The sequence below is a fragment of the Anoplopoma fimbria genome, chromosome 9, assembly GCF_027596085.1.
Source record: "Anoplopoma fimbria isolate UVic2021 breed Golden Eagle Sablefish chromosome 9, Afim_UVic_2022, whole genome shotgun sequence".
NCBI lineage: Eukaryota > Metazoa > Chordata > Actinopteri > Perciformes > Anoplopomatidae > Anoplopoma > Anoplopoma fimbria.
Window position 1 is genome coordinate 4,584,348 of NC_072457.1, and position 25,611 is coordinate 4,609,958.

The 25,611-nt window shown below is 34.1% G+C and overlaps 2 protein-coding genes across 2 annotated transcripts in view; one reads left to right on the forward strand and one right to left on the reverse strand.

The window, feature by feature from the left end:
* The first annotated feature begins 2,234 nt into the window (after positions 1–2,234).
* Positions 2,235–9,451, forward strand: etaa1a (ETAA1 activator of ATR kinase a). The gene is made up of 6 exons (XM_054604734.1): positions 2,235–2,479; positions 3,780–3,911; positions 4,135–4,208; positions 4,358–4,470; positions 5,299–6,809; positions 8,298–9,451. Exons 1-6 carry the CDS (start codon positions 2,335–2,337, stop codon positions 8,402–8,404), a joined length of 2,082 nt encoding a protein of 693 aa, XP_054460709.1. The 5' UTR covers positions 2,235–2,334; the 3' UTR covers positions 8,405–9,451.
* A 10,558-nt stretch (positions 9,452–20,009) lies between these two features.
* ppp3r1b (protein phosphatase 3 (formerly 2B), regulatory s1ubunit B, alpha isoform, b) overlaps positions 20,010–25,611 on the reverse strand; it is a 38,364-nt gene continuing 32,762 nt past the window's right edge. The window contains exons 3-6 of the mRNA XM_054604741.1: positions 25,225–25,401; positions 23,995–24,054; positions 22,583–22,767; positions 20,010–20,192 (exon numbers count right to left, since the gene is read on the reverse strand). Of these exons, the coding sequence (XP_054460716.1) occupies positions 20,145–20,192; positions 22,583–22,767; positions 23,995–24,054; positions 25,225–25,401 (470 nt within the window). The 3' untranslated portion in view covers positions 20,010–20,144. The remainder of the gene's footprint in view (positions 20,193–22,582; positions 22,768–23,994; positions 24,055–25,224; positions 25,402–25,611) is intronic.

Sequence of the window (25,611 nt, forward strand, 5' to 3'; positions counted from 1 at the left end):
GAGTTTAATCATTATATTTTCCTACAAAAAGAAATTGTTCGGACATATTAGTTCCATAATTTCCAAGAGACAGTGCTTGTCTGTGGTCAAATAGTTTCAGAAACACCCTGGAGTCGCACCTTTCCCACGTCAGATTGAGGTTCTGTGTCCGTCAATATCTATAACTATATAAAAAAAACATTCACACCAAATAAAGTTACATGGGTTGCTCTCTGTTTCCATTCTTTCTGCAATTCTTTCTGTCACTTATAGTAACATGTACACAATCCATTGCAACACTATGAGTGCCTTCAGAGAAAGACTTCACTATATGTGCCTTTATCCCCATATTAAATACAACAAACACAAGTTTAAGTTATCGTTTTAACATATTCTCTTGTTTATCAGGCTTTCGGAACTAAGGGAGCAGCATTGGTTTGGTTTGGCATGTTGTAAGTACAGTACTTAAGTACAATTTTGAGATTCTTTACTTTGCATATTCTGCTACTTTATACTTCCTCTCCACTAGATTTCAGAGGCAAATGTACTTGTGTCTGATCTACATGTCCTTGATGAGTTTTGTTACTTTGCAGATGTAATTAATAATACAAAAAAAAAGCCCAGCAGTATGTAAAGTCATTAAAGTTAGCTCCACCTTTACCAGTTGCAACATTAAAGAGATGAATACAGTAATGCATCAATAACTATCATTCAGGTGTGTATGCTGGAAAGTAAATTATTCTGAAATAGAAGTATAAGCATCAAAATATACTTAAAGTACCCAAGTAAAGGTATCTTTTACACAAAATGGCACATTTCAGAATTTTATATATTATATGACCCTTTTAAGTGATGCATTTATGTGTCACATTTATTCCAATTACTTTATATACTGCTTGGTAGTTTAACCTATAATACAAGCCTATAGCAGAATGTATGAGGTAATTTATTAGTTTGTAATAATAATCAAAATCTGCTAAGTAACTTAAGTTATCAAGTAAAAGTAGTGGAGTTAAAAGTACAATATTTACCTCCAAACTGTTGTGGTGTAGAAGTACAGTACCAGTCAAAAGTTTGGACACACCTTCTCATTCAATGGTTTTTCTTTATTTTTATTTTTTTTTTTTCTACATTGTAGATTAATATTGAAGACATCCAAACTATGAAGGAACACATATGGAATTATGTGGTAAACAAACAAATGCTCAACAAACCAGAATATGTTTTATATTTTAGATTCTTCAAAGTAGTTGAATGACAAGGTATGTCCAAACTTTTGACTGGTACTGTATAAAGAAGTATAAAATGGAAATACTCTAAAAAATAAAGATAAGATAAAATAAGATAATCCTTTATTAGTCCCGCAGCGGGGAAATGTACAGGATTACAGCAGCATAGAGGATAGTGCAAACAAGAGACATAGTAAGAAAACAAGATAGAAAAAATAAAAAAACAAGTATTATAAATAAGCAATAAAAACAGTAAAAAAAAATCCACAATAACTAAAATATTATATGTACAGACAGAAAAACTATTATGGCTATAATTGCACAGTGTATTGCATTCTGTCCATCCTGGGAGAAGGATCCCTCCTCTGTCGTTCTCCCAGAGGTTTCTTCCTTTTTTCTCCCTGTTAAAGGGTTTTTTTAGGGGAGTTTTTCCTGTGAATGTGAGGGAAGGACAGAGGATGTCACATGTGCACAGATTGTAAAGCCCTCTGAGGCAAATTTGTAATTTGTGATTCTGGGCTATACAAATGAATTGAATTGAATTGAATTGAATTGAATTGAATTGAATTGAATTGAATTGAATTGAATTGTATTGTATTGAGTTGAATTTAATTTAATTTAATTGAGTTGAATTGAATTGAATTGAATTGAATTGAATTGAATTGAATTGAATTGAATTGAATTGAATTGAGTTGAATTTAATTTAATTTAATTGTATTGAGTTGAATTTGATTTAATTTAATTTAATTTAATTTAATTTAATTTAATTTAATTTAATTTAATTTAATTGTATTGTATTGTATTGTATTGTATTGTATTGCACATGTGTCATGTGAGCAGAGTTGGTAAAGCAGGCTACAAGTACCAAACTCACAGTAAATGTACTTAGTTTCACTCCACCACTAATATTGGTTTTAAATTGTTATTTGAATATTGAGATGTAAAAAAAAAAAAAAAAAAAAAAAAAAAAAAAAAGTGGCGTAAAATCCGAGCAGCTTCTGTTGCCCCTGAACGCACCCTCGAAAGGAACCCTGGGAAAAAAAACAAGATGGCGGGACGTTCGAAAACACAGCGGAGTGGGCGAGTTCACAACAACGTAAACACGCACCGATAGCGGCCCGGCGCCATGAACCGGGCCCGCGGGGAGGCCGGGAACCCGGGCGGGCTGACGGGAGCAAAGCCGAACCGCCTGAGGAGGAGCTGCAGGCGGACTCAGGAGACTCAGGAGACCCAGGAGACTCGCGTCGCCTCTCCAAAGAGCCAACATCCGGGTCAGTTGTTGTCTGTCTCCTGAGGCTGGTGACGTCACAAGCCAAACTACATTGACACATGTCCAGATTTAAGGTTTTATTATATTCCTTTATTGATCCCCATGGGGGAATTCAAGTGTTGCAGCAGCTCAACTACACAGACACAGACAATAAATACACATACTATACAACTACACAGACAATAAATACACATACTATACAACTACACAGACAATAAATACACATACTATACAACTACACAGACAATAAATACACATACTATACAACTACACAGACAATAAATACACATACTATACAACTACACAGACAATAAATACACATACTATACAACTACACAGACAATAAATACACATACTATACAACTACACAGACAATAAATACACATACTATACAACTACACAGACAATAAATACACATACTATACAACTACACAGACAATAAATACACATACTATACAACTACACAGACAATAAATACACATACTATACAACTACACAGACACAGACAATAAATACACATACTATACAACTACACAGACAATAAATACACATACTATACAACAAAATAAAGATAGATGTCTAAGGCCACGTGGGAGTTGTTTTGCTTGAAGACAACACCTGAAGAAAGAGGCACATCCTTTATTAAGAGTTAATATTTTACAGTTAAAAACTTAAATATATTGAATCTATCATATGCCATAATTTCTTGTGTGTTTGAGAGATAACTGGCATGCTATAACATGACTAAATACCTATTTACAAAGAAGAGATTTCAATCTTCAATTATGGCATATGATAGATTCAATATATTTAAGTTTTTTACTGTAAAATATTAACTCTTAATAAAAGGATGTGCCTCTTTCTTCAGGTGTTGTCTTCAAGCAAAACAACTCCCACGTGGCCTTAGAAAGCTGTGTGACATAACACTTTTAATTAAATACAAATGGATTAAAATGTGTATATTTTGGTGTGCAGTCACTTTACATTAAGATCCTAGCAATGCTTGAATAGGCTAATGTGTGGATTTTTTAACAGTAAGACCAGAACAGAACAGATTAAACAAGCAGCTTGTGTCCAGTGCTGCACATGTATGTTAAACTCAAAAAATGATTATCCATCAGTGTATGGATTATAACATTCTGAATGTTCAGTGTCCTACCAATGTGTCCGAAGCATAACACCATATCCTTAACAACTCCAGGCCTTGACCTCTGACCTCATGCAGAGTGCTGAATAATTGTGGATTGAAGTCAAATACACTGAGCAGCAAGAATCAGTAGTTTTCATTTCTTCTCCTGCAGATTTTAAGACCCCGACCAGGATCCCAAGACCCAGAGCTGCTGCTGGTTTCACTGTAGAGTCTCCAAACAACGACTCTGACTTTCAGCAGGACATCATCTGGGACGCCACCTCTCCTTCACCCAACAGACTCGGTAAACTTCAAGCCAGGGTTTGCTCTCCAGAATGTTTAATGCCGGTCATATTTCACTGTAGTGACCAAACAGTTGATGTATTCGCCACCTCGTTTCTTTATTTTCTATAATTTTATACCTAACAAATTCAGAATGATTACTGTTGGAGGTTCATTTTTTGACTTTAGGTCGGACATTAAAAGGTGTATCTAGAGCTGAGTGGTGACTCTGTATTTCTTTGCAGGCAAAAGAGGCAAGAAACAGAAGCCTCCTGGAGTTGTGGACATCTCAGAGATCGTTAGTAGGATCGCTCCAAAGGTCAGTTACATTTCAATTCCTAGACATCGTTTATAAAAGGTTTATTTGTGTTTTCATTGTTCATGACTATGCACCACAATAAGCAAATGCAGAGCCCTTAAACTTCATTTATTTACAGTTTGTTGTGTTTTTTTCTCGTGTCTCTGAAGCATGGCAGACCGAAGGTTGCAGAGCCGACGTTACAGCAGTGGATCGGAGACAGCGCTACCATTCCCTGCACGCCAGATGTTCAAGTTCCCAAACCCAAGAAGAGATCCCCGCGGTAGGTTCAGAAGAGGGAACAAATACTGATGTGTGTCAAATCTTCATCTTCATCCTTAGACACAGCACTGGAACATAATGCCAAAGGGGCGATAGAAAAAACATTTTCACATAACAAAACAAATAAAGATAAAAAAATAATGAGGGAGGGAAAAAACCAAAAATAAATTAAATATAATACAATACAATACAATACAACTTTATTAATCCACAAGGGCAATTTGATTTTGGGCATGCATAAAAACAGACAAAAAAAACAGACACATCACAAACGGACAATTTACAAGCAGAGGAGCTAATTTTGGAGGTGCAATTGCTATTACTAAAAGTCATAATAAATAATTAAAGAATAAGTAAATGAATAAGTACTCTACATAGCAGATAGGCACTATCTAACTATAAATAATTATATAAGTAAATGAATTAAGAAAATTATATGGATAAGTTGTATTTCTTTAAGAGTGAAACTGCCTCTTTATTCAAAAACAAAAAATGTCTCCAAACATTCATAAAAACAAGAATGAGAGTTTTATTCTATTAAATCTGGAGTTACATGTTTGCCTAGAAGCAAAATGAGGTTAACATGAATAATCCTCATCTCAGTGTAACAAAAAATTACAATTTCAATCCTTAAAGGTGCTCAATTTACAACATACTGTATATGTGATCGATGGTTTGCCTCCACACGGCTCTCCAAATGACGTTGGCTGAGCCGGCGGCTAGAGGCTAACAGTGCAAACAACGACAACAGTGCTGACAGAGATAACGATGTTTCCAGAATATATCTCTGTGACATGACAGTAAACTAGTTAATTTGTTTTCTCCACAGGCCGAACGGAGTGGACGACCTGCTGAAGCTCGCCAAGCAGTTTGACTTCAACATGTTCCGTCAGGATGAAGAAGAAGTCGAGGACCAGCACCAGCAGAGTCTGGAGCTCCTGTCAGAGGACATCTTGGATTTGGAGAACGATGATCAAAACAACGTTTCACTTTCGCTTCCCGTGAGTTGTCAACCAGCTGTGAAGGTGGAGGCGGCGGCCGGGACAGATGTGCCGCTCCACCTGGATCAACATATGGAGGACGATTTGGACTTCCTGTTTGATGGACCGACGCAACATATAAGCGTAAATCTCAGTCAGGTTTCGTCAGCTCAGCAGTCACAAGTCAAACCAGCTTCCAAAGAGGCTTCTGGGAAACCGCCTGCCTTCTCACTGGGTCCCACTTCTTGTGTTTCCACGACGATCACTAAAGGCACTTCAGCAAAAGACGAGTTCGAGGACGATTGGGACAACGATGACCTGCTGAACGACTCTTTGGTGTTGGAGATGACACAAAATCCACAGAAGTTCACGGCTCCGCAGCACTGTTCAACCCAGAAACCACCCAGTCAAAGGGAAAGTCCAGCAAACGTAGAAGTCCAATCAGCTGCTTCTAAAGTGGAAAAGGACAACGTGCGACCAAGAATGACTTTCAAACTGGAGCCTAATCCTAACTTTTCTCTCAAAAGAACACAGTCGGACACATGGACAAACTCAAAGGTGGATTATGGCTCAAAAACAGCTCCTAAAGACACTCGGCAGATCAAGTTTTTATCTCCTAACAGCGTTTTAGTTGAGGCTGGATCTCAGCGTACCTGGCAAACATCAAACACGGTGAAATCCGATCCACAAATACCGCAGTTTCATCACCAAACTTCTGTTTCCAAACAAACCACGACCGCATCGAACACATCGGCTACAAACACAGCTCAAAGCGTTCCGATGAAACCTGCGTCGGTTTCGTCCCGCAGCGAGGCGCCCGCCGTCCCGGACCTCCTGGATGAGGATCTGTCCTCGTTCTTCACGTCGGACCCGGTTTGGGACGACCCGGCCGACGACGACCTGCTGTGTGAAATGTGCGAAGACGTGGAGAGCCAGATCCAGAGCGCCGAGAACGTGACCGTCAAACAGACTCCTCCCGGGGGTCACATGTCGAACCAGAGAGCATCTCTGCCGCCGTCCACCAAGAACCTACAGCCAACCAATCAGCAACCTCTTGACCCCCCCAAAAAACCATCAACAAATCTTATGAGTGCTTCTGGAAGACCAGCAGTTCCTTTTGCTTCAGGAAAACCAGCTGGCACTTCATTGACCGGTGGTTTCGTCTCTAGCATCACTGCAGATGTACAGATGAAGGATTCTTTCAGATACACACAAACAAAAAACACTTTAGGATCGACGAACGCCTCGACACGGACGCAGGCGAGCAGCCGGGTCCAGCCAGCGACGCGGGGAAACCCCAGCAAAGACCAGTTCACCTTCAAGAAGCCAAACAGCCCGGTTTCTACTGGGACCAGCAAAGGTAAGAGCAGAGCAGGTCCCTCTTTTAGACGTAATCTGTAATGTCACAGCAGAGACGGACGTAAAGGACAGCACAGATAACCAATGGTACTGCCAGTCAGTGTGGAACAACCACATCATTGGCTCAGTTTGGGGTGTTGTGATTGGATGAATCAACACAAAGAATTCTTGCAAAAATATTGAGATCTTTGGAATTTTTCCACAAATACATTCTTTTTTATTTCACCAGTCGCCACTTTGGGTCTGGGTCCAAACTTTGAATATTCCAGTCACCACAGTTTTCTGTATGAAATCAATTTATTTTTATTTTGTTTGACTCCTAACCTGTCCACACATAATTATCCGTGGAGCCACTGTGGGGAAAACTTTATTGTCCTAGAACTCTCTGTCAGTGTTCGCCCCTCAGCTGAACCCTTTTTAATATGACAGCTAAAGCTAACCGGTTGCTTTGTGGAGCTTGTTGGCAGCTCTAAACAATACGATAAAGCAACCATAGGCTCAAATTAGGTTAAAGAAAAACTGTTCCTGGCCAGCTAACTGCACAGTCATATACCACCAGATCTAATCAGAGTTTCCTAAACTATTTTTGACTCTCAATTAAACTAAGTACATCATTTGATTGTCTGTAAATTCTAGAAACAATCACAATATTTTTTTCAGCTGGCAAATGCTCACCAGTGTTGGCACTAACTTCTTTGATCAAACTTTGACGTCAGACCAGGATCTCTATATTTTTTTGCACTGTTTTTAAAGCCTGAGCAAATAACACCTATATTTTAATTTTATTCACATTATTTCCCCTTAATTCGCATAAATTCCTGTTAATTTTCATGAAAAGTTCCCACCAGGAATATTCCCATCATTTTGCAAATCTAGTTACAATTCATTTAAACTAGGTTAATTAAAGGTTCTCGTTACGAACCCTAGAGCTTAACTATAGCAGCAAACAACTATTTGCTATGTAAAGACAAGAGGAGTGATGACCTAGGTGGGCCGGCTGCGTATGCCGCTTTTTGCCTCTTTGTTCACGTGAGCGTGACCCAGCGGCTGGTTCTTTCATACCACGTTTACAGCTGATAAAAGACGGCGTTGTCAAGGAAACGTATTGCCCACCCTTATGTTACCTCTCAGGGTTAACAGTGTTAGCTTTGTCAGCACTGTTGCCATTGTTTGCACTGTTAGCTGCGAGCCACCGGCTAGTCCTCCGCCATGTTGAGAGCCATTTGGAGGCAATGGGTATGCTCTGAATTCCGCTATGAGCTCGTTTAAAGGAACTGACTCTGAACCTTTTTTTAACCGACTTTCCTTTTATCTTTTTATCACATAATTTGTTGATATTTGTTGAAGTTGATGAATAGTATTGGTTTACAACATTTTTTTAGATGTTAGATGTGTTTTAATTGTCTCTGTGGACCAACAACCCTCAAATGTTCGCCATTTAGTCGTTTTTGTTGATAAAATTGACTGTCTTTTGTGTGTTTTTCTGCAGTTCCTGGTAAATGTTCAGCAGCTGAGATCGAGCTGAAGAAGCAGCAGGCGATGGAGAGGAGACGACAGAAAAAGCAGGCGACCCAAAACACCCGAGCTCCAACCTGACGGAGACAGACCGTCTCACCTCACCTGCCTGAAGAGTAAACCAGACTGCTGAAGTGCTGTCGGAGCTCCACCTGTTCAGCACGGCCGTTAGCTGTTAGCTCTGTTTGTTAGCCAAATACATTTTCTGATGACTGTCAGATGTTTCTCCAACATTTCTTGTATAAATATATGAAAATGAAACTACAGGTACTGTAATTTCATCTTCATGTCGTATTTCAAATCTCTCAGATTTCTTTTTAAAGGTTTTTTTAATAATCAAACCATGTTCTTGTGTCTTAACAGGAATAGTTCTACGAATTGGGAAATACACGTATTTGATGACAAGTACAGAGTTGCAGTCAGGATGTGCTTAGCCTAGCTTAGCATAAAGACTGGAAGCAGAGGGAAACAGCTAGCATTGCTCTGTATGAAATTCAAAAATACATTTAGCAACACCTCAAAAACTCACTGAGGCGAGGCTAGCAGTTTCCCCCTGCTTCCAGTCTTTAAGCTAAGCTAGGCTAACCACGTCCAGATCTATACTCATTCAACACAGACTCGAGTTTGGTATCGAACTCATGAAAAGAAAGCGATTTAATGTATGTGTTGAACTTTTCCTTTTAAGGCCAGGTTTTATTACTATAGTTGTAAAGTACATTTTGTAATCTGTTTTTGATTACCAACTACAAACTAAAGTTACTTGTTATTTAATATGTACCAGCTTTGGCTCTTAATTTGTGTAATTTATATTTAAAAGTATCACCCTTTTCCCCAGAATATTGGAACCAAACTCCATTTCTGCACATTAATGAATCTGTCTATAGATAAATAACTTAAACCGTCAATTCATTTGGAGGGTAAATTGCACTCAAATGAAGAGATGTATATCAGTTCAATTTCATGCTAGCAGTTTTTAGTCAAATTTATTTCTCTTTTTTTTTTTTCTGATCATGAACACAAGGAGTCACTTTTCTAACCTGTCTGTCTACAACGTCTGTTTTTTTCATGTTCATTCACTTTATTTTCTTTGAAGCACTTTACCGGATTGAAAAGTGTTTTACCAATAAAAGTTTTATTATTGATTTAATTGTTGGTTGTCTTTTTATTATTAGTTTCGTTGGATGTTGATGTGATCCACAGAGGCACAGTGAAGAGCATGATATCAGTTATGTTCAGGTCAGACCTGCTGTCTTTTTTTATTATTATTATTATTATAAAACAGACTGAATGTGCTGATGTGACTATTTTTAAACACAAACTGATTTTGATTCAAACATGTTTTTAATGGTTCTTTTGACTGATTTGTATGAAAATCAGATTGTGTGATGAGGTCCTTCTATAATAGAAATATTCACCTGTCATATGTATGTTTAAAGAGTTATTGGTCACTGTGATCATCAGTAATCTCTCCATACTACATTAAAGTAATCTTTCTCCCTGACCTGAAAATTAGCTGCAATGTCCTCTTGTATAAAATAGAGAAAAATGTATGTATATATATATATATATATATATATATATATATATATATATATATATATAATAATGTGAGTTATTAAAGACCATTTATTATGTTTTTGTGATGCAGTCTGAATCACCACAGCTCCACTTGATAGCTTGCTTTATTATTAAATTATTTTATTTAGTCTAATACACAGCGTTAATGCACCTGTATGTCTTTTTACAGTGTGTCGCATTCAAGTCCTTTTTGCCAGCCCGTCCGTCCAAGTTCTAACCTCCAAAGAGGACCGACCAATCTGTTGCGTAAAGTGCTTAAATTAACAGATAGTATTAGTTTGTATTTCACCACCTGCAACTGTGAAAGTAATCAATCAGTCAGCAAAATATAATAGAAAATACTAGAAAAGAAATACAGTTTCAGAAGAGTTACTGTGTAATGATAAGTTGCCCAACATTTGATCAGTATTGGAAAGGTTATTTAGATCATGTACTTAAGTAAAAGTACTACGATGTACTCTGTTACAAGTAAAAAGTCTGGTATTTAAAATCCTACTCAAGTGAAAGTACAGAACTATCAAAAGTATAAATACTCATTTTGCAGCAGAATGCCCCTCTTAGTGTTGTATTTTACATTACTATTGTTACAGATTTTAATGTTGTAGTTCATGGAGGTGAAGGTTTTAATTTAATCATTTGTAGTATAACACAAATATTTTATTATCTCAACAAAAACTTTGAATGCAAAATATTTAAAATAACCATGCAAAAGCTGTCAAACAATACATGTAGAGGGTGAAAAGTACACATTTTATTCCTTAATATAGTATAAAACAACATACAATAAAACAGAAATACCGAAGTAACAGTACTGGAGTAAATGTACTTAGTTACATTCCACAACCAATTTAAATAAATAAGATCAAATAGAAGGCAAGGTTAAATATATGTATCTATACATTAAAGTAAAATTAAACTTTATTCATGTAAAAGCACCAGATCACAGATTGTATTGCTTCAGCAGCTTCACCTGTAGATCATCCTTGGTTGGGGGGGTCGGGGGTCACCTGTGTCCCTGTGCGGTCAGGTGGTCCGGTCGGGCTCGTCGGTTCTCTTCATTAACAGTCTGGCAGCTGTCTGATGGAGCAGATATTTGGTCCCGGCAGGTAAACCGAGCCCCGTTATCAGCAGACAGGTGTGTAACTGTAGTCCAGCACGCTGCTGCTGCACAAATCACAGGCGCTCAGATGTAATCTGCCTCGGTTTAATCACCATGCCTTTGTGCCAAAACGTACTCCAGGATTCACTTTACTCCATTTGTAAAGGAAATTTCTCTAAAGTTTCTCTTTGCAGAGTAGAAGTCGTTTTTTTAATTATAAAGCAGCTCATTTAAGAGACATCAGCTCCTACAGACTGAAAGGTTTAAATATATTAATTAATAAATCAGATTCCATATCAGATAGTTTAGAGATCTTCTGTTATAAATCCAAATCATTTTAATAACTTTATTACCTGCTTCGTCATACTGTACACATCAGATCTAATTGTCACCATGGAAACAGCTAAAAGCATGTTGAAAACTAGTTTACACAAAGTTTACTTTCTCCTTTTTCTGGTTGACAATCCTGGAGAAAAAACTTGGATCCTTTACTTTCAGTAAAAGTACAAATACCCCACTGTAAAAATACTCTGTTACAAGTAAAAGTCCTTTATTGAAAATATAACTTCAGGTCAAAGTATGTGGGTATTATAAGGAAAATGTACTCTAAGTATTAAAAGAATAATAATGCATTAATGTAAAAGCAGAATTTTACTGTTATAGCTGGTTGAGGTGGAGCTCATTTTGGACAATTAAATCATTATTATTTTTAATATGTATTAATCAGAGGATTCATTTCTACATTAATTGATTGTTTGGTTTTAAAAATAATGTAAATAGTGAGAAATGCCGTCACAATTACCCCGAGTCCAAAGTGACACAATGTTTTGTCCAACAAACAGCCTAAACCTAAATATCTAACACTAATACATTGTTACGTAACATTATTATCATCTTCCCATATGTAAAGCTGGAACCATGGAATATATTTACATGAAAAATGAATCAAATGATCAAAATAGTTAGCAATTAAGTTTCTGTCAGTCAACCAATTGATTAATTGGTTAATTATGTGAGTAGCTCAATTTATAACACGACATGTTTTAAAAACTTTTCATATGTTTTGTCTGCAAAATGTAATAAAAAAAGTGAATTCATTAAAGCTACCAGATATAGGTAGCGAAGGAGAAGGAGAAAGTAAGAAGAAAAGAAAAGACTTAAGAAAAGTACTTCAATTTGTAAGTATGTACAGTACGGCCTGATGTGGAACTCTGCTGCCCCCTAGTGTCCAACAGTGATTGAATGCAGCTTTAATAGAATCACTGTTTAAGTGTTGACAAAAAGAACAAACAGACACATTTGGGAAAAAAAGTAGCTCCATTTTTTTGCGAAATGCAAACACACACACTCATAGTGTGTGTGTGTGTGTGTGTGTGTGTGTGTGTGTGTGTGTGTGTGTGTGTGTGTGTGTGTGTGTCATTTGACCCCTACAACAACATGGCCGAAAGTGTTTATTGCATATCCTTTTACCCGCTGAAGTCGACACTTACCTGCAGGTGAAATTAAGTTACCTGAGAGTTACTCTGAACTCTGGATGACCCCGTCTCCCCCTCTCCTCCATCAATTATTCCCAGGCTAATCACAGAGGACAGTGACAGGTGAGAGGACAGCTTGGTGTCCATCCAGCTTTTACAGACGACATCCAAACTGATAAAGAGCGGCACAGGTTTCACTTCAGAGACGTTTTCTGAAGTCCTGGATACGTTAATGTCACCAGAAAAAGTCATAGTATAGCATGTCGAAAAAAATAAAAGTCATAGTATAGCATGTCGAAAAAAAGTCATAGTATAGCAAGTCGAAAAAAAAAAAAAAAAAAAAAGTCATAGTATAGAATGTCAAAAAAGTCATAGTATAGCATGTCGAAAAAAAAAAAAAAAAAAGTCATAGTATAGAATGTCAAAATTAAAAAAAAATAGTATAGCATGTCGAAAAAAAAAAGTCATAGTATAGCAAAAAAAAAAAAAAAAAAGTCATAGTATAGCATGTCGAAAAAAAAAAAAATAGTATGTCGAAAAAAAAAAAAAAAAAGTCATAGTATAGTATGTCGAAAAATAGTATAGTATGTCGAAAAAAAAAAAAAAAAGTCATAGTATAGCATGTCGAAAAAAAAAAGTCATAGTATAGCAAGTCGAAAAAAAAAAAAAAGTCATAGTATAGAATGTCAATAAAAGTCAAAAAAAAAAAAAGTCATAGTATAGTATGTCGAAAAAAAATTAAAAAAAAGTCATAGTATAGTATGTTGAAAAAAAATAGTATAGCATGTCGAAAAAAAAAAAGTCATAGTATAGCATGTCGAAAAAAATTAAAAAAAGTCATAGTATAGTAAAAAAAGTAAATAAAAAAAGTCATATGTCTAAAAAAAATCAAATGAAAGTGTCGAAAAGTAAATGTCATGTCATAGTATCGAAAAAGAAAAAAAAAAGTCATAGTATAGAATGTCAAAAAAAGTCATAGTATAGCATGTCGAAAAAAAAGTCATAGTATAGCATGTCGAAAAAATAAAAAAAAAAAAAAGTCATAGTATAGTATGTCGAAAAAAAAAAAAAGTCATAGTATAGTATGTCGAATTTTTTTTAAAAAATAGTATAAAAAAAAAAAACAGTCATAGTATAGTATGTTGAAAAAAAAAAGTCATAAAAAAGTCATAGTATAGTATGTCGAAAAAAGTCATAGTAATGTCAAGTATAAAGTCAAAAAAAAGTCATAGTATAGCATGTCGAAAAAAAAAGTCATAGTATAGCATGTCGAAAAAAAAAAAAGTCATAGTATAGCATGTCGAAAAAAAAAAAAAAAGTCATAAAAAAGTCATAGTATAGTATGTGTCGAAAAAAAGTCATAGTATAGTATGTCAAGTCAAATTTAAAAAAAAAAAAAAAAAAAGTCATAGTATAGTAATGTCAAAAAAAAAAAGTCAAAAGTCATAGTATAGCATGTCGAAAAAAATAGTCATAGTATAGTATAGTCGAAAAAAAAATAAAAAAAGTCATAGTATAGCATGTCGAGTATAGTTTTTTTTTAAAAAAAATAGTATAGCATGTCAAAAAAAAAAAGTCATAGTATAGTATAGCAATAGTCGAAAAAAGAAAAAAAGTCATAGTATAGAATGTCAAAAAAATAGTATAGTATGTCATAGTATAGCATGTCAAAAAAAAAAAAGTCATAGTATAGCATGTCGAAAAAAAAAGTCAATGTCGAAAAAAAAAAAAGTCATAGTATAGTATGTCGAAAAAAAGTAAAAAAAAGTCATAGTATAGTAAAAAAAAAAGTCATAGTATAGTATGTCGAAAAAAAAAAGTCATAAAAAAAAGAAAAGTCATAGTATAGCAAGTCGAAAAAAAATTAAAAAAAGTCATAGTATAGAATGTCAAAAAAAGTCATAGTATAGCATGTCGGAAAAAAAAAAAGTCATTAGTATGTCGAAAAAAAAAAAAAAAAGTCATAGTATAGTATGTCGAAAAAAAAAGTCATAGTATAGTATGTCGAAAAAAAAAAAAAAGTCATAGTATAGCATGTCTAAAAAAAGTTAAAAAAAAAAAATCATAGTATAGCATGTCAAAAAAAGTCATAGTATAAAAAAAAAGTCATAGTATAGCAAGTCGAAAAAAAAAAAGTCATAGTATAGCATGTCGAAAAAAAAAAATAAATGAAAGTCATAGTATAGCATGTCGAAAAAAAAAGTCATAGTATAGCATGTCGAAAAAAAATAAAAAAAAGTCATAGTATAGCATGTCGAAAAAAAATTAAAAAAAGTCATAGTATAGCATGTCGAAAAAAAAAAAAAAAAAAGTCATAGTATAGAATGTCAAAAAAAGTCATAGTATAGCATGTCGAAAAAAAAAAAAAAGTCATAGTATAGCATGTCGAAAAAAAAAAAAAAAAAGTCATAGTATAGTATGTCGAAAAAAAAGTCATAGTATAGTACGTCGAAAAAAAAATTTTTAAAAAGTCATAGTATAGCATGTCAAAAAGTCATAGTATAGCAAGTCGAAAAAAAAAAAAAAAAGTCATAGTATAGCATGTCAAAAAAAAAAAGTCATAGTATAGCATGTCGAAAAAAAAAGTCATAGTAAAAGTCATAGTATAGCATGTCGAAAAAAAAAAAAAAAAGTCATAGTATAGCATGTCGAAAAAAAAATAGTATAGCATGTCGAAAAAAGTCATAGTATAGTATGTCGAAAAAAAATTAAAAAAAGTCATAGTATAGCATGTCGAAAAAAAAAAAAAAAAGTCATAGTATAGAATGTCAATAAAAGTCATAGTATAGCAAGTCGAAAAAAAAAAAAAGTCATAGTATAGCATGTCGAAAAAAAAAGTCATAGTATAGCATGTCAAAAAAAAAAAAAAAAAGTCATAGTATAGCATGTCAAAAAAAAAAAAGTCATAGTATAGCATGTCGAAAAAAAAAAAAAAAAAAGTCATAGTATAGCATGTCGAAAAAAAGAAAAAAAAGTCATAGTATAGAATGTCAAAAAAAAAAACATAGTATAGCATGTCGAAAAAAAAGTCATAGTATAGCATGTCGAAAAAAAAATAAAAAAAAAGTCATAGTATAGCATGTCGAAAAAAAAAAAAAAAAAGTCATAGTATAGCATGTCGAAAAAAAAAAAGTCATAGTATAGCATGTCGAAAAAAAAAAGTCATAGTATAGCAAGTCGAAAAAAAATTAAAAAAAGTCATAGTATAGAATGTCAAAAAAAGTCATAGTATAGCATGTCGAAAAAAAAGTCATAGTATAGCATGTCAAAAAAAAAAGTCATAGTAAAAAAAAAAAAAAAAAGTCATAGTATAGCATGTCGAAAAAAAAAAAAGTCATAGTATAGCATGTCGAAAAAAAAAAAAAAATAGTATAGCATGTCAAAAAAAAGTCATAGTATAGCATGTCGAAAAAAAAAAAAAAAGTCATAGTATAGCAAGTCGAAAAAAAATTAAAAAGTCATAGTATAGAATGTCAAAAAAAGTCATAGTATAGCATGTCGAAAAAAAAAAAAAAGTCATGTCGAAAAAAAGTCATAATATAGCAAGTCGAAAAAAGAAAAAAAAAAGTCATAGTATAGCATGTCGAAAAAAAAAAAGTCATAGTATAGCATGTCGAAAAAAAAGTCATAGTATAGAATGTCAATAAAAGTCATAGTATAGCAAGTCGAAAAAAAAAAAAAAAGTCATAGTATAGAATGTCAATAAAAGTCATAGTATAGTATGTCCAAAAAAAATAAAAAAAAGTCATAGTATAGCATGTCGAAAAAAATCATAAAAAAGTCATAGTATAGTATGTCGAAAAAAAATTAAAAAAAGTCATAGTATAGCATGTCAAAAAAAAGAAAAAATTCATAGTATAGCATGTCAAAAAAAGTATAAATGTCGAAAAAAAAAAAGTCATAGTATAGCAAGTCGAAAAAAAATTAAAAAAAGTCAGTATAGTATGTCAAAAAAATAGTATAGCAAGTCGAAAAAAAAGTCATAGTATAGCATGTCGAAAAAAAAATAAAAAAGTCATAGTATAGCATGTCGAAAAAAAAAGTCATAGTATAGTATGTCGAAAAAAAGTCTTTCATGTTGGCTCGTGTGAAAATAAATCTGGAGTACAAATCCCAAACAGATGAGCAGGTGCATCAACTTAGTGGGTGAAACAATAATGTTGTGATATTAAATATGAAACAGTATGAAATATGAGATATAACAAATCCCAGTTTTAAGATGTTGACATTTCTTTCGCAACAATAGTAAGATGAAACTTAAACTTCTGAAAATGTAAACTATATGAAAATGTGTTACAATTTTTGTTTAGATGGTGACAGCTATATCAACTGAAGAAAATTCATTAATTAAAAATACTCCAATATTTAAAATTTGATTAAAACTAAAAGATGTTTTCATTAAAAGCCCCGAAGCAGAAAACTACCAAATTATTGATTAAAATTATACTATACTTGGTACACTAAAAGAGGCAAAAACCACACAAAGCAGAACCAGAACTAAAGTATATGAACAGAGACGTCAACATTGGTTGACTGCCTCCTCCTGCTGGAAATAACAAAGTAGTGCATGCAAATTTCCCCACTGTGGGACTAATAAAGGACTATCTTATCTTATCTTATGTAACTATGTCGGGAATGTTTTGATCTGACAAATAGTCGGAATACTTTCTTTTTTTGTGTGCTTCCACATTTTGTATTACATCCCCAGTGGTGAAGGACTTAAATCAGATCCTTCACTTAAGTTAAGTAACATTTACAATGCAGGGTTTTAAGTATAAGTAAGTATTATGATTAATCCTGATTATTTTCTGCATTAATCGCTTGTTTTGTATGTGAAAATAGTTAGAAATGCAGATTACCCAGAGCCCAAAAGTGACGCATTCACAATATTTGTTTTTTGTTCAGCCAACCATCAACATTATTACTAAAACACAACTATTATTTAAATGAAAATCAGCTGGAACTATGAAATGTTTTTACATTAAAATGACTCATCATAATTTGTAGAAATTCACTAGAATTAAGTCACGTTTTGAAGTTAATACCCTGAAACATTTATGAAAAGACTTTAACTCCACAGCGTCTGTAACAACTTTCAAACAGTTTATTTCTCATTTTTCCATGTATGAAGTTTCAGTGATGCAGCAAAGATGAAAACAGGAGTGAAAATCTAAGACTGAATCCATGTTGCCTCTCGTTACAAACATCCCTTTAAACCAACAGCAGACATTTCAGCACAGACCTCAAATCAAACAAGCAGAATACCAACTGTTTATAATAAACAAAAATAAAATAAAATAAAGTGAAGAAAACAAAAAATATGTTTTATCCCTAAAACAGAGCGAGTGGCAGGCGACTAAAAAACATTTAAGATTACAGATCTTTTTTTAAATTTTTATTTCAATGTTTAAACCTTTATTGGCAACATCAACGTGCTTGAAATGTTCATGTTCTTATTTATCACCATTATTTATATGTAAACACAACACGGTCTCACTGAATTTCATGAAATGAGCCAAAACTCTGAAATGCTAAATTAATGAAATACAATACAAACGATGTTAAGATTACTTATCCTCACCATGAAATACATTATCTGATAATAACACAACCCTGACACCATGTCCACACGTTTAAATTATGAAACTATTACAGCTAAATAAAGTTTTTTTCTTAAGGGTTAAGGTCCTATTGAAGTAGCTAATTTTTTTTTCATGATTTCTAACTATTGAACATGCACCAAAAAACTGTAGATTTTATTGTATTACTGTATAAAAATTCAAATATGCAAGTGGTTCAAACCAGTAATACATATACTAGCATGCACAGAATAGATTATTTTGCATTCGCAAGACGTTTCACTCATTTCATTAAATTTCGAGACCAGCTTTGAAAAAAGAGCTTTAAGAAAGCTTTAAAAGCTTTTAATAAAATCTGATCTACATGCAAAGAGCAACGGGCAGAAGAAGAAGTAGAAGAAGAAGAAGAAGAAGGAGATCAGATCACACGTCATGCAAACACATCACAAGTCGTTTCAGGTAGAAAAGTCTTTTTGCAGAGCATCAGTCAATAAAGCCGGCAGTGAGCTAAATACTGAGTACAGCAGCTGTTAGCGCTTTAACGGACATTTTGTTTTCATCCTCCACCCAAAAGAAAGTTGGAGTATAAATACGTGGATGTCCAAAGACAACAAGCTGCACATACGCAGATTCAGTTCCCTACTACAGAACGTTACCGTGTTTGGTTTTTCAATATCATTTACAGTCTTGTCACTGCTAATTCGGCCAAACCCCCACCGATGATATTTACTAAAATCTATATGTAAAGAATATGTACTTTTCTTTAGTCCACACTTAAGTTACTTAAATTAGTCTTTTTCCAGCCTTTAAGAGTCCTGCATGTTATTCAACAATCAGTGGCTTTACAGTTTTTTTATAATTATCATAAAGAAAAAAACATGTAAATACTTAAATGAGAAATATCTGAATTTATGCATGTTTATTTATTTGATTTTCATTTTTTTTTTTTTTAAATATGCAGAAAATGCGAGTTCAAATGGCAAAAACTCTGGTTTTATTCCATACAGCTGAGAGTTTTATGCATTACAGTAAATCTACAAACATGTAAGTGAAGTATCTTTTTTTATAGATTACTCCTGAATGCAGCCTCGTCCCTGACAGTATGCTGAGTTCATGTCACGTCGGAGTTATCGTAATTACAGTTTTTTTTCCCCGACTTTGTAAAGATGTTCACGTCTACGTCTAAGTCGTTATTACAACTTGGTGCTATATAAACACAAAAAGTGCCTAAAAAAAAAAAAAAAAAAAAAAAAGCTAACAAATATAAACGGTCATGTAAGCCAAAGTCTGTCATTTGAAAACATGTAGTGCCCGATGTCCCTCTGTATCTCTGACGAAATGTAGCCAAACATGACTGTAAAGTGAAGCTGTCCTTTAAGTGTAAATAATGCAATACTCCAGTAAGATAAATGCATTCCATAATACAATTACATCTCTAAAATAAAAAGACACAGATTTTTTTTTTTTTTTGTTTACCTGTAATTCAACTGCATGTCAATAAATTCTTGTTGGCACTTCATGCTGTGTTTGTGTTGTTCTGAAATCAAGTAACATCACCGCTAACGACACTCACCCACTAAAGTTTACTCTCTCTAAGATAGACTTCCTTTGATTCTCCCCCCCCCCCCCAAAAAAAAAAAAAAAAAAACCGAAAACAATGACACCAAAATAAATATAAAAAACCCACATACCTTGAAAAACCAGTAAAACATACAGAACACACACACACTCAAAGACACACACACTCAAAGACACACACGCGCACACGCACACACACACACACACACACACACACACACACACTCCAGCGTTCCTCCACCAAACTGAAACCGTCGCTCTGCGCTTAAAAAAGCCGTCCGTCAGCTTTTAGAGTGCGACGAGTCACAGAGAGTTCCTGTTCGATAATACTTGGTGAAAGTTTGGCTTCAGAAGGCTCAGGGAGGGAGGAGGGGGGGGAGGGAGGGAGGAAGGGATATAGATAGTGGGTGAGGAGGGGATTTTTCACAGAGAAAATACTTTCGTTGAGCATTTTGTTGGACGATGTCTTCAAGCAGATCTTCAGTAAATGGAGGAAGAAAAAAGCAAAGTTGTCAGACGTCCACCACCATCTTTTTGTGAATGTCTAATCCACCAACGACCTGCGGGAGACAAAAGGAAGGGAGGTTTAATTAATGAACCCATCATCATCATCATCATCATCATAATATATCGCAACCAATATTGTTATTGAAATCGTGATTTTTGTGGATTTTGAGTGAAATATTTCGACAACTAAGGCTGTCAAGAGGACGTTCAAAAGTAACAAAGTACATTTACAAATGTACGACACTTTTTTGAGGTATTTTAACTTTACTTAAGTATTCTAATTTTCTGCCTGAGCTGTACTTTGCGTTTTCTGCTATGATGTTTATCATGTCAAAGATGAAGGACATTATAAACATCATACCTGCTAAACATCACGCATAAAAAAAAGGAGAGTTATGAGATTTCTGACATTTTTTGTTGACAAAACTATGCAATTACAAATGTTTATGGCATACTATACTACAACATTTGTATAACATTTCTATGAAATACTATACTATGACTTTTTATGAAATACTATAATATTTTTTTCGGACATTGTTCTGACATATTATAGCATTACTTTGGACGATGTTTTTGTGACATACTATACTATGACTTTATTTTATGAAAATGTATAGTATTTAAAGTCATAGTATACCACACTATATTACATTATTTATAAAATACTATACCAACACATTTTCTGACATACTAAACTATTTTCCAACTTTTTACTGATATAATATACGGCGATGTCTTATTACATACTATGACTTTTCACAACATTGTATTGCATACAATACTATGACTTTTTATAATATTTTTACGACATACTTTAGTATGACTTTTATATAAAAATGTTATGGAATACTATGACTTTTTATGAATTTCTATACTATATTTCTTTTTTCTGACATTTTTCTGATGTATTATACGGCAACATTTTTATGATAATTTCATGAATACTATAGTATAACTGATGTCATCTTATGTGACATACTTTGCTATGACTTTTATGAAAATAAATGTTTATAGCACACTTTAATATTTTCTGAGTTTATGACATTTTTCGGACATCAATATTATAACTTTTATGAAATTTTAACGTCAAAATAAATATGACTTTTTAATGAAAGTTTTCTGACATACTATGACTTGTTTTATGACATACTATAATTTAGTTTTTTCTGACATACAATTCTATGAGTTTTTTACGACATTTTTATGAATTAAATATTGATCAATTTTTATAACATTATTTTTGATATACTTTACTATGACTTTTTAATGACATACAATATTTTGTTTTAGTGATATGCTTATGGCAAACTACACTGACTTTTTAGGACTGAAGACCCCTTTTCTGTTGTCTGTTAGCTAACGGTGGCTTGTTGCCTTGTTTTTTTAAACATACTGGAGAAAATAGAAGATTACTCTGAACCATCACTTACTCTATGGGAACCTCAGTGTTACTTGAGAAAGTTAAGATGAACCTATGGTGTAATGGTCAGACATTTACACGACAGATGGAGAAAGCGTGTATACCAAACTAGAAACCGAGGGCTTGAAGAATGCTTAAAACTATCCTGCAGAAATAGTTGCTATTCCGGCTTCTGCAACAGCTACCCACAATGCAAAGCGACTAAAAAAAGGGAAGACAGAGTTATCTTTTTATTTAAGCCTTTTGCATGAGCAGTGAGCTCACCGCTACAGTGAGCAGAAGGCAAAGCTAAATTATTAGCATCATTATCTCTCCATCTTTAAAACGCTTTGTCAATATTGTAGCTTGCTAGAGCCTCAGATCACAGTCTGTCGTTTCAAAAGTATGCAGTAAAAATCAAGTTGGAGCCATTCTCCTCTGATTCTGGAACCCAACAACACAGCAATATGACTCTTCAGATGTGCAACTTCAGCCTTCTACTGGTGGTTAGCGTTCTCCCTCACTCTTTCCGTTGTTTGCCAGAAGCTAACCCTGTGACGTAATCATGACAACTGCACTTAAAAGGGTCTACTATGACTTAAGTGTTTTTTTTTAATGACTAAACTATGACTTGACAAGAAAATCCACAAACCTAAAATGTGTTTAAAACACTGCAAAACGGTTTAGAACTCTCACAGAGAGGTTTATTTTTCCGAGTCTGGAAAGTTATGACAGCTGCAACTATTTTAACTTTCATTTAGATTATTTTCCTTTAGCTCTTAGTTTATGTTACATGGCACATTTTCTGCTCCTCAGCACTCTAATCTTATCGCATCGCTTCCAGCAGCTGCTTTAAGCAAAACAAAGACAAAACTCCAGCAACACTTAAACACATAAAGAACACATTCATTCATTTGGTTTAGATTATATCCTTCCTTCAAAGTAGGTCAAGTTGTGCCGGACTGTTACATGTGGTTTTCAGTCTGCAGCTCTCAGAAATGAAGAGGAAGCTGACGACGCTGAACGAGCATCGATACTCACCGCACAGAACTCCTCAAAGGATATCCTGCCATCACCGTCTTTGTCTGCGTTGATGATGGTTTTGTCGACAATCTGTTGGAGTTGGGTGTCCTTCAGGTTGTTTCCCACCATCATCTTGAGGACCTGGAAGAGCTCCCCGTTGGATATGTAGCCGTCTTTGTCCATGTCGTAGATCCTGAAGGCAACTGGAGGCAGAGAGGCGACATGGAGGAATGATGTCAGCGTTTATTATGTGACGTAAACAGAGAAGTTCATCTCATCGTACTTTCAAAAATATGTGAACACATGTTGCAATGAAATTTAAAGAATGTGGAATATTTTTTTCAATTAAAAAGGAGTACAAATAAAATTTAAAAAAAAAATGTTTTCACCTAAATTGTTCATCTTGATGAGGTCAATCTAACAAAAACTTGCTGCCACAATAAATAAATAAACTTAACACAGCTAACGATTGCGAAACGCCTCTTACTGGAATGTTGAGTTTCATTTTGACTGAATAGAATATTAAGACGGTCATGTATGTGTTTAACACGTTCAGTGATTCTTGGTTAATGAATCCAGTTAAAATTTAAATGTCAAACTTATAGAAGTTTCATTGAAATTTACCTTTTCTACATAAATTGCCGTTCAATAGTTTGGAATCAGCTGTTATATTAACCTTTTTCTTTCAATACTTACTACTTTAACAGGAATAAAAACAATATAATTCAGACAACATATGTATTATTTATATTTAAAATAGTTTTGGCCCCAAAGAAAAACTTTATTATTCACACTTCAATGTCCCCACAGTGCTGCATGACAGGGGAGAAACCTTTTCTTTGGGAGTCTACTCAGTGTTAGTTTGAAGAGGTTTAAACTTTGATTTATCAGTCCATAGTTTGTTCAGCTGATATTTCCTGATCCTATTCTAGTAGTGCTATCCCTGAATTAACCTTCGATTTCTATTGTGATATTTGAAGAAGAGCTTAACTCGATAAGCAACACACCTGTTAATCCCAGTTTATGTATTATATTAGTATAAAGTAAAGTATTGTGCATTTGAAACTGAAACAGGAAGCTGTTCATATTCAAATCTGCCCACGTTTTGATGCTAAGCTTCCACTTTCTTTTACCAATGACTGGTGATTTCTTGTTTTCTTATTGAACTGTTGCTTAGAGGGATCTTTTTCTTTTTCTGTCAGTCTAGTTTAAAAACCATTGTACATCGTTTAGTCCTACATGATACAAAATAACATCTATTTGTAACGAGGACTTTCGAAAACTTAAAAGCATGAAAGAACATTGAGAAACACAGATCTGACTGTAACAAATCAAGCTTTTGTGGCAGGTGGTTTTTAACCTTTGGACGGTAGTGTACATAACTGATTTTAATAATGATAAAGAGGCTCTGATGTATGTTGGACACTTACAACGCAACTTCTGCTCCTTGTCTCCTTTGACGCTGAACTGGGAGACGCCTTCGATGAACTCTGAGGAAGGACAGAAAACAACGTCATCAGTTAAAAACGCAGTTAAGATAACAAACCTGTAGTTACATATTAAATATAATTTAAACTACAAATGACCAAAGATCAAAACGCCATGATGGGATTGTTGCTCTGCTACAAATCACAAAATGACCCATTGACAATAAAAGAGTTTATCATATTTCTTTCTAGGACCATTGTAAATCTTCAAATGAAGAAAGAAACAGATTTTGTCACATAAACGTCCCCCGACCATTGATGTCTTGAAAAGACTTAAATGTATATTATAGTATAAGTATGTTAAATATATGCATAAGAAATGACTTTGCAAAAAGGATTAAATTGTACATAATGGAACAAACCTGACCATATATTGGGAAAAGTACAGGAGAAATTATACTGCCTAGGCTGGAATTCAGACAATACAAGCACTCCTGTCATGCACTAAAGTACACATTGAGGTACTTGTACTCGAGTATTTCCATTTTCCTGTACTTTGTATTTCTACTCTTCTACACTGAACAAAAACAGAAATGCAACACTTGTTTTTCGCTCCAATCTTTCCCGTTCCCAAAGGCTATATTACTTTCTTACTCCCTCTAAAAGGATCCATCTTCTTTATTAGATCTTTGTGGGCAATGTTGTAAATTAATGAACAGGAATGATTTATAGAAATATTGTATTTTTATATTACATTGAGTTTATTTACCTGATGCTTCAATTGTTTTTTTTTAAACTTTATTTTTGAAAAATGACATATTCAAGGATAGTGGATTTTTGTCCATATCATCCGGCCACCCAAACGTTTTTATTCATGTTTTACAAAAGTGATTTTCTCCAAACTGACTAATAAGGTAATGCTATTTTAGTTGTTTATAACTGTTCCCATTTTGGCCCAAAATGTCAGACTTGTTGGCTCTTTGTGAATTTGCCATGGATGTACATAGCAACTTTTACTGCACTATCAAAGCAGCAACAACGGTTCACAAACTGATGCATTGTTGCATTTTGCTCCAAACACACAAATATTAACAGTGTTTAATAAGGAAAACAGACTATTATACCACATATTTAAAAGTGATGTCAGTAGTAAAACTTTAAGATGGAGAAAAAGTTTAAATTCCAGAACACAAAACATTTCAGAGCGAGGAGGGAAAACAATTTAAAAATCACCTTTAAAGTCGACTTCCCCGTTTCCGTCGGTGTCGAATATGTCGATAACTCGCTGCACGAGGGGATTCTGTTGGAGCTCAGGTAAGGACATAAACTCCTCCACACTCAGGGAGCCGGAGTTATCTAGGTCGAGTTTCTTAAATCTCTTTCCTAGCCTCTTAATCTCATCAGCATCAACTGAAATGAAACAGAGAGAGAGAGAGAGAGAGACGGACTTAGTTGCAGCAACTGAAAGAGACAAAAGTTTCCACATAACAGGACATTATTTGGACACATTTTTTTTTCGGACCAGCGAGGTTTTGGGCGACACTCAGGAATGAAAACACCTTTCATCCACCTGTATCTTATCTCCTTTCTGTGCACGTAGAAAATATATCTCCCATACAA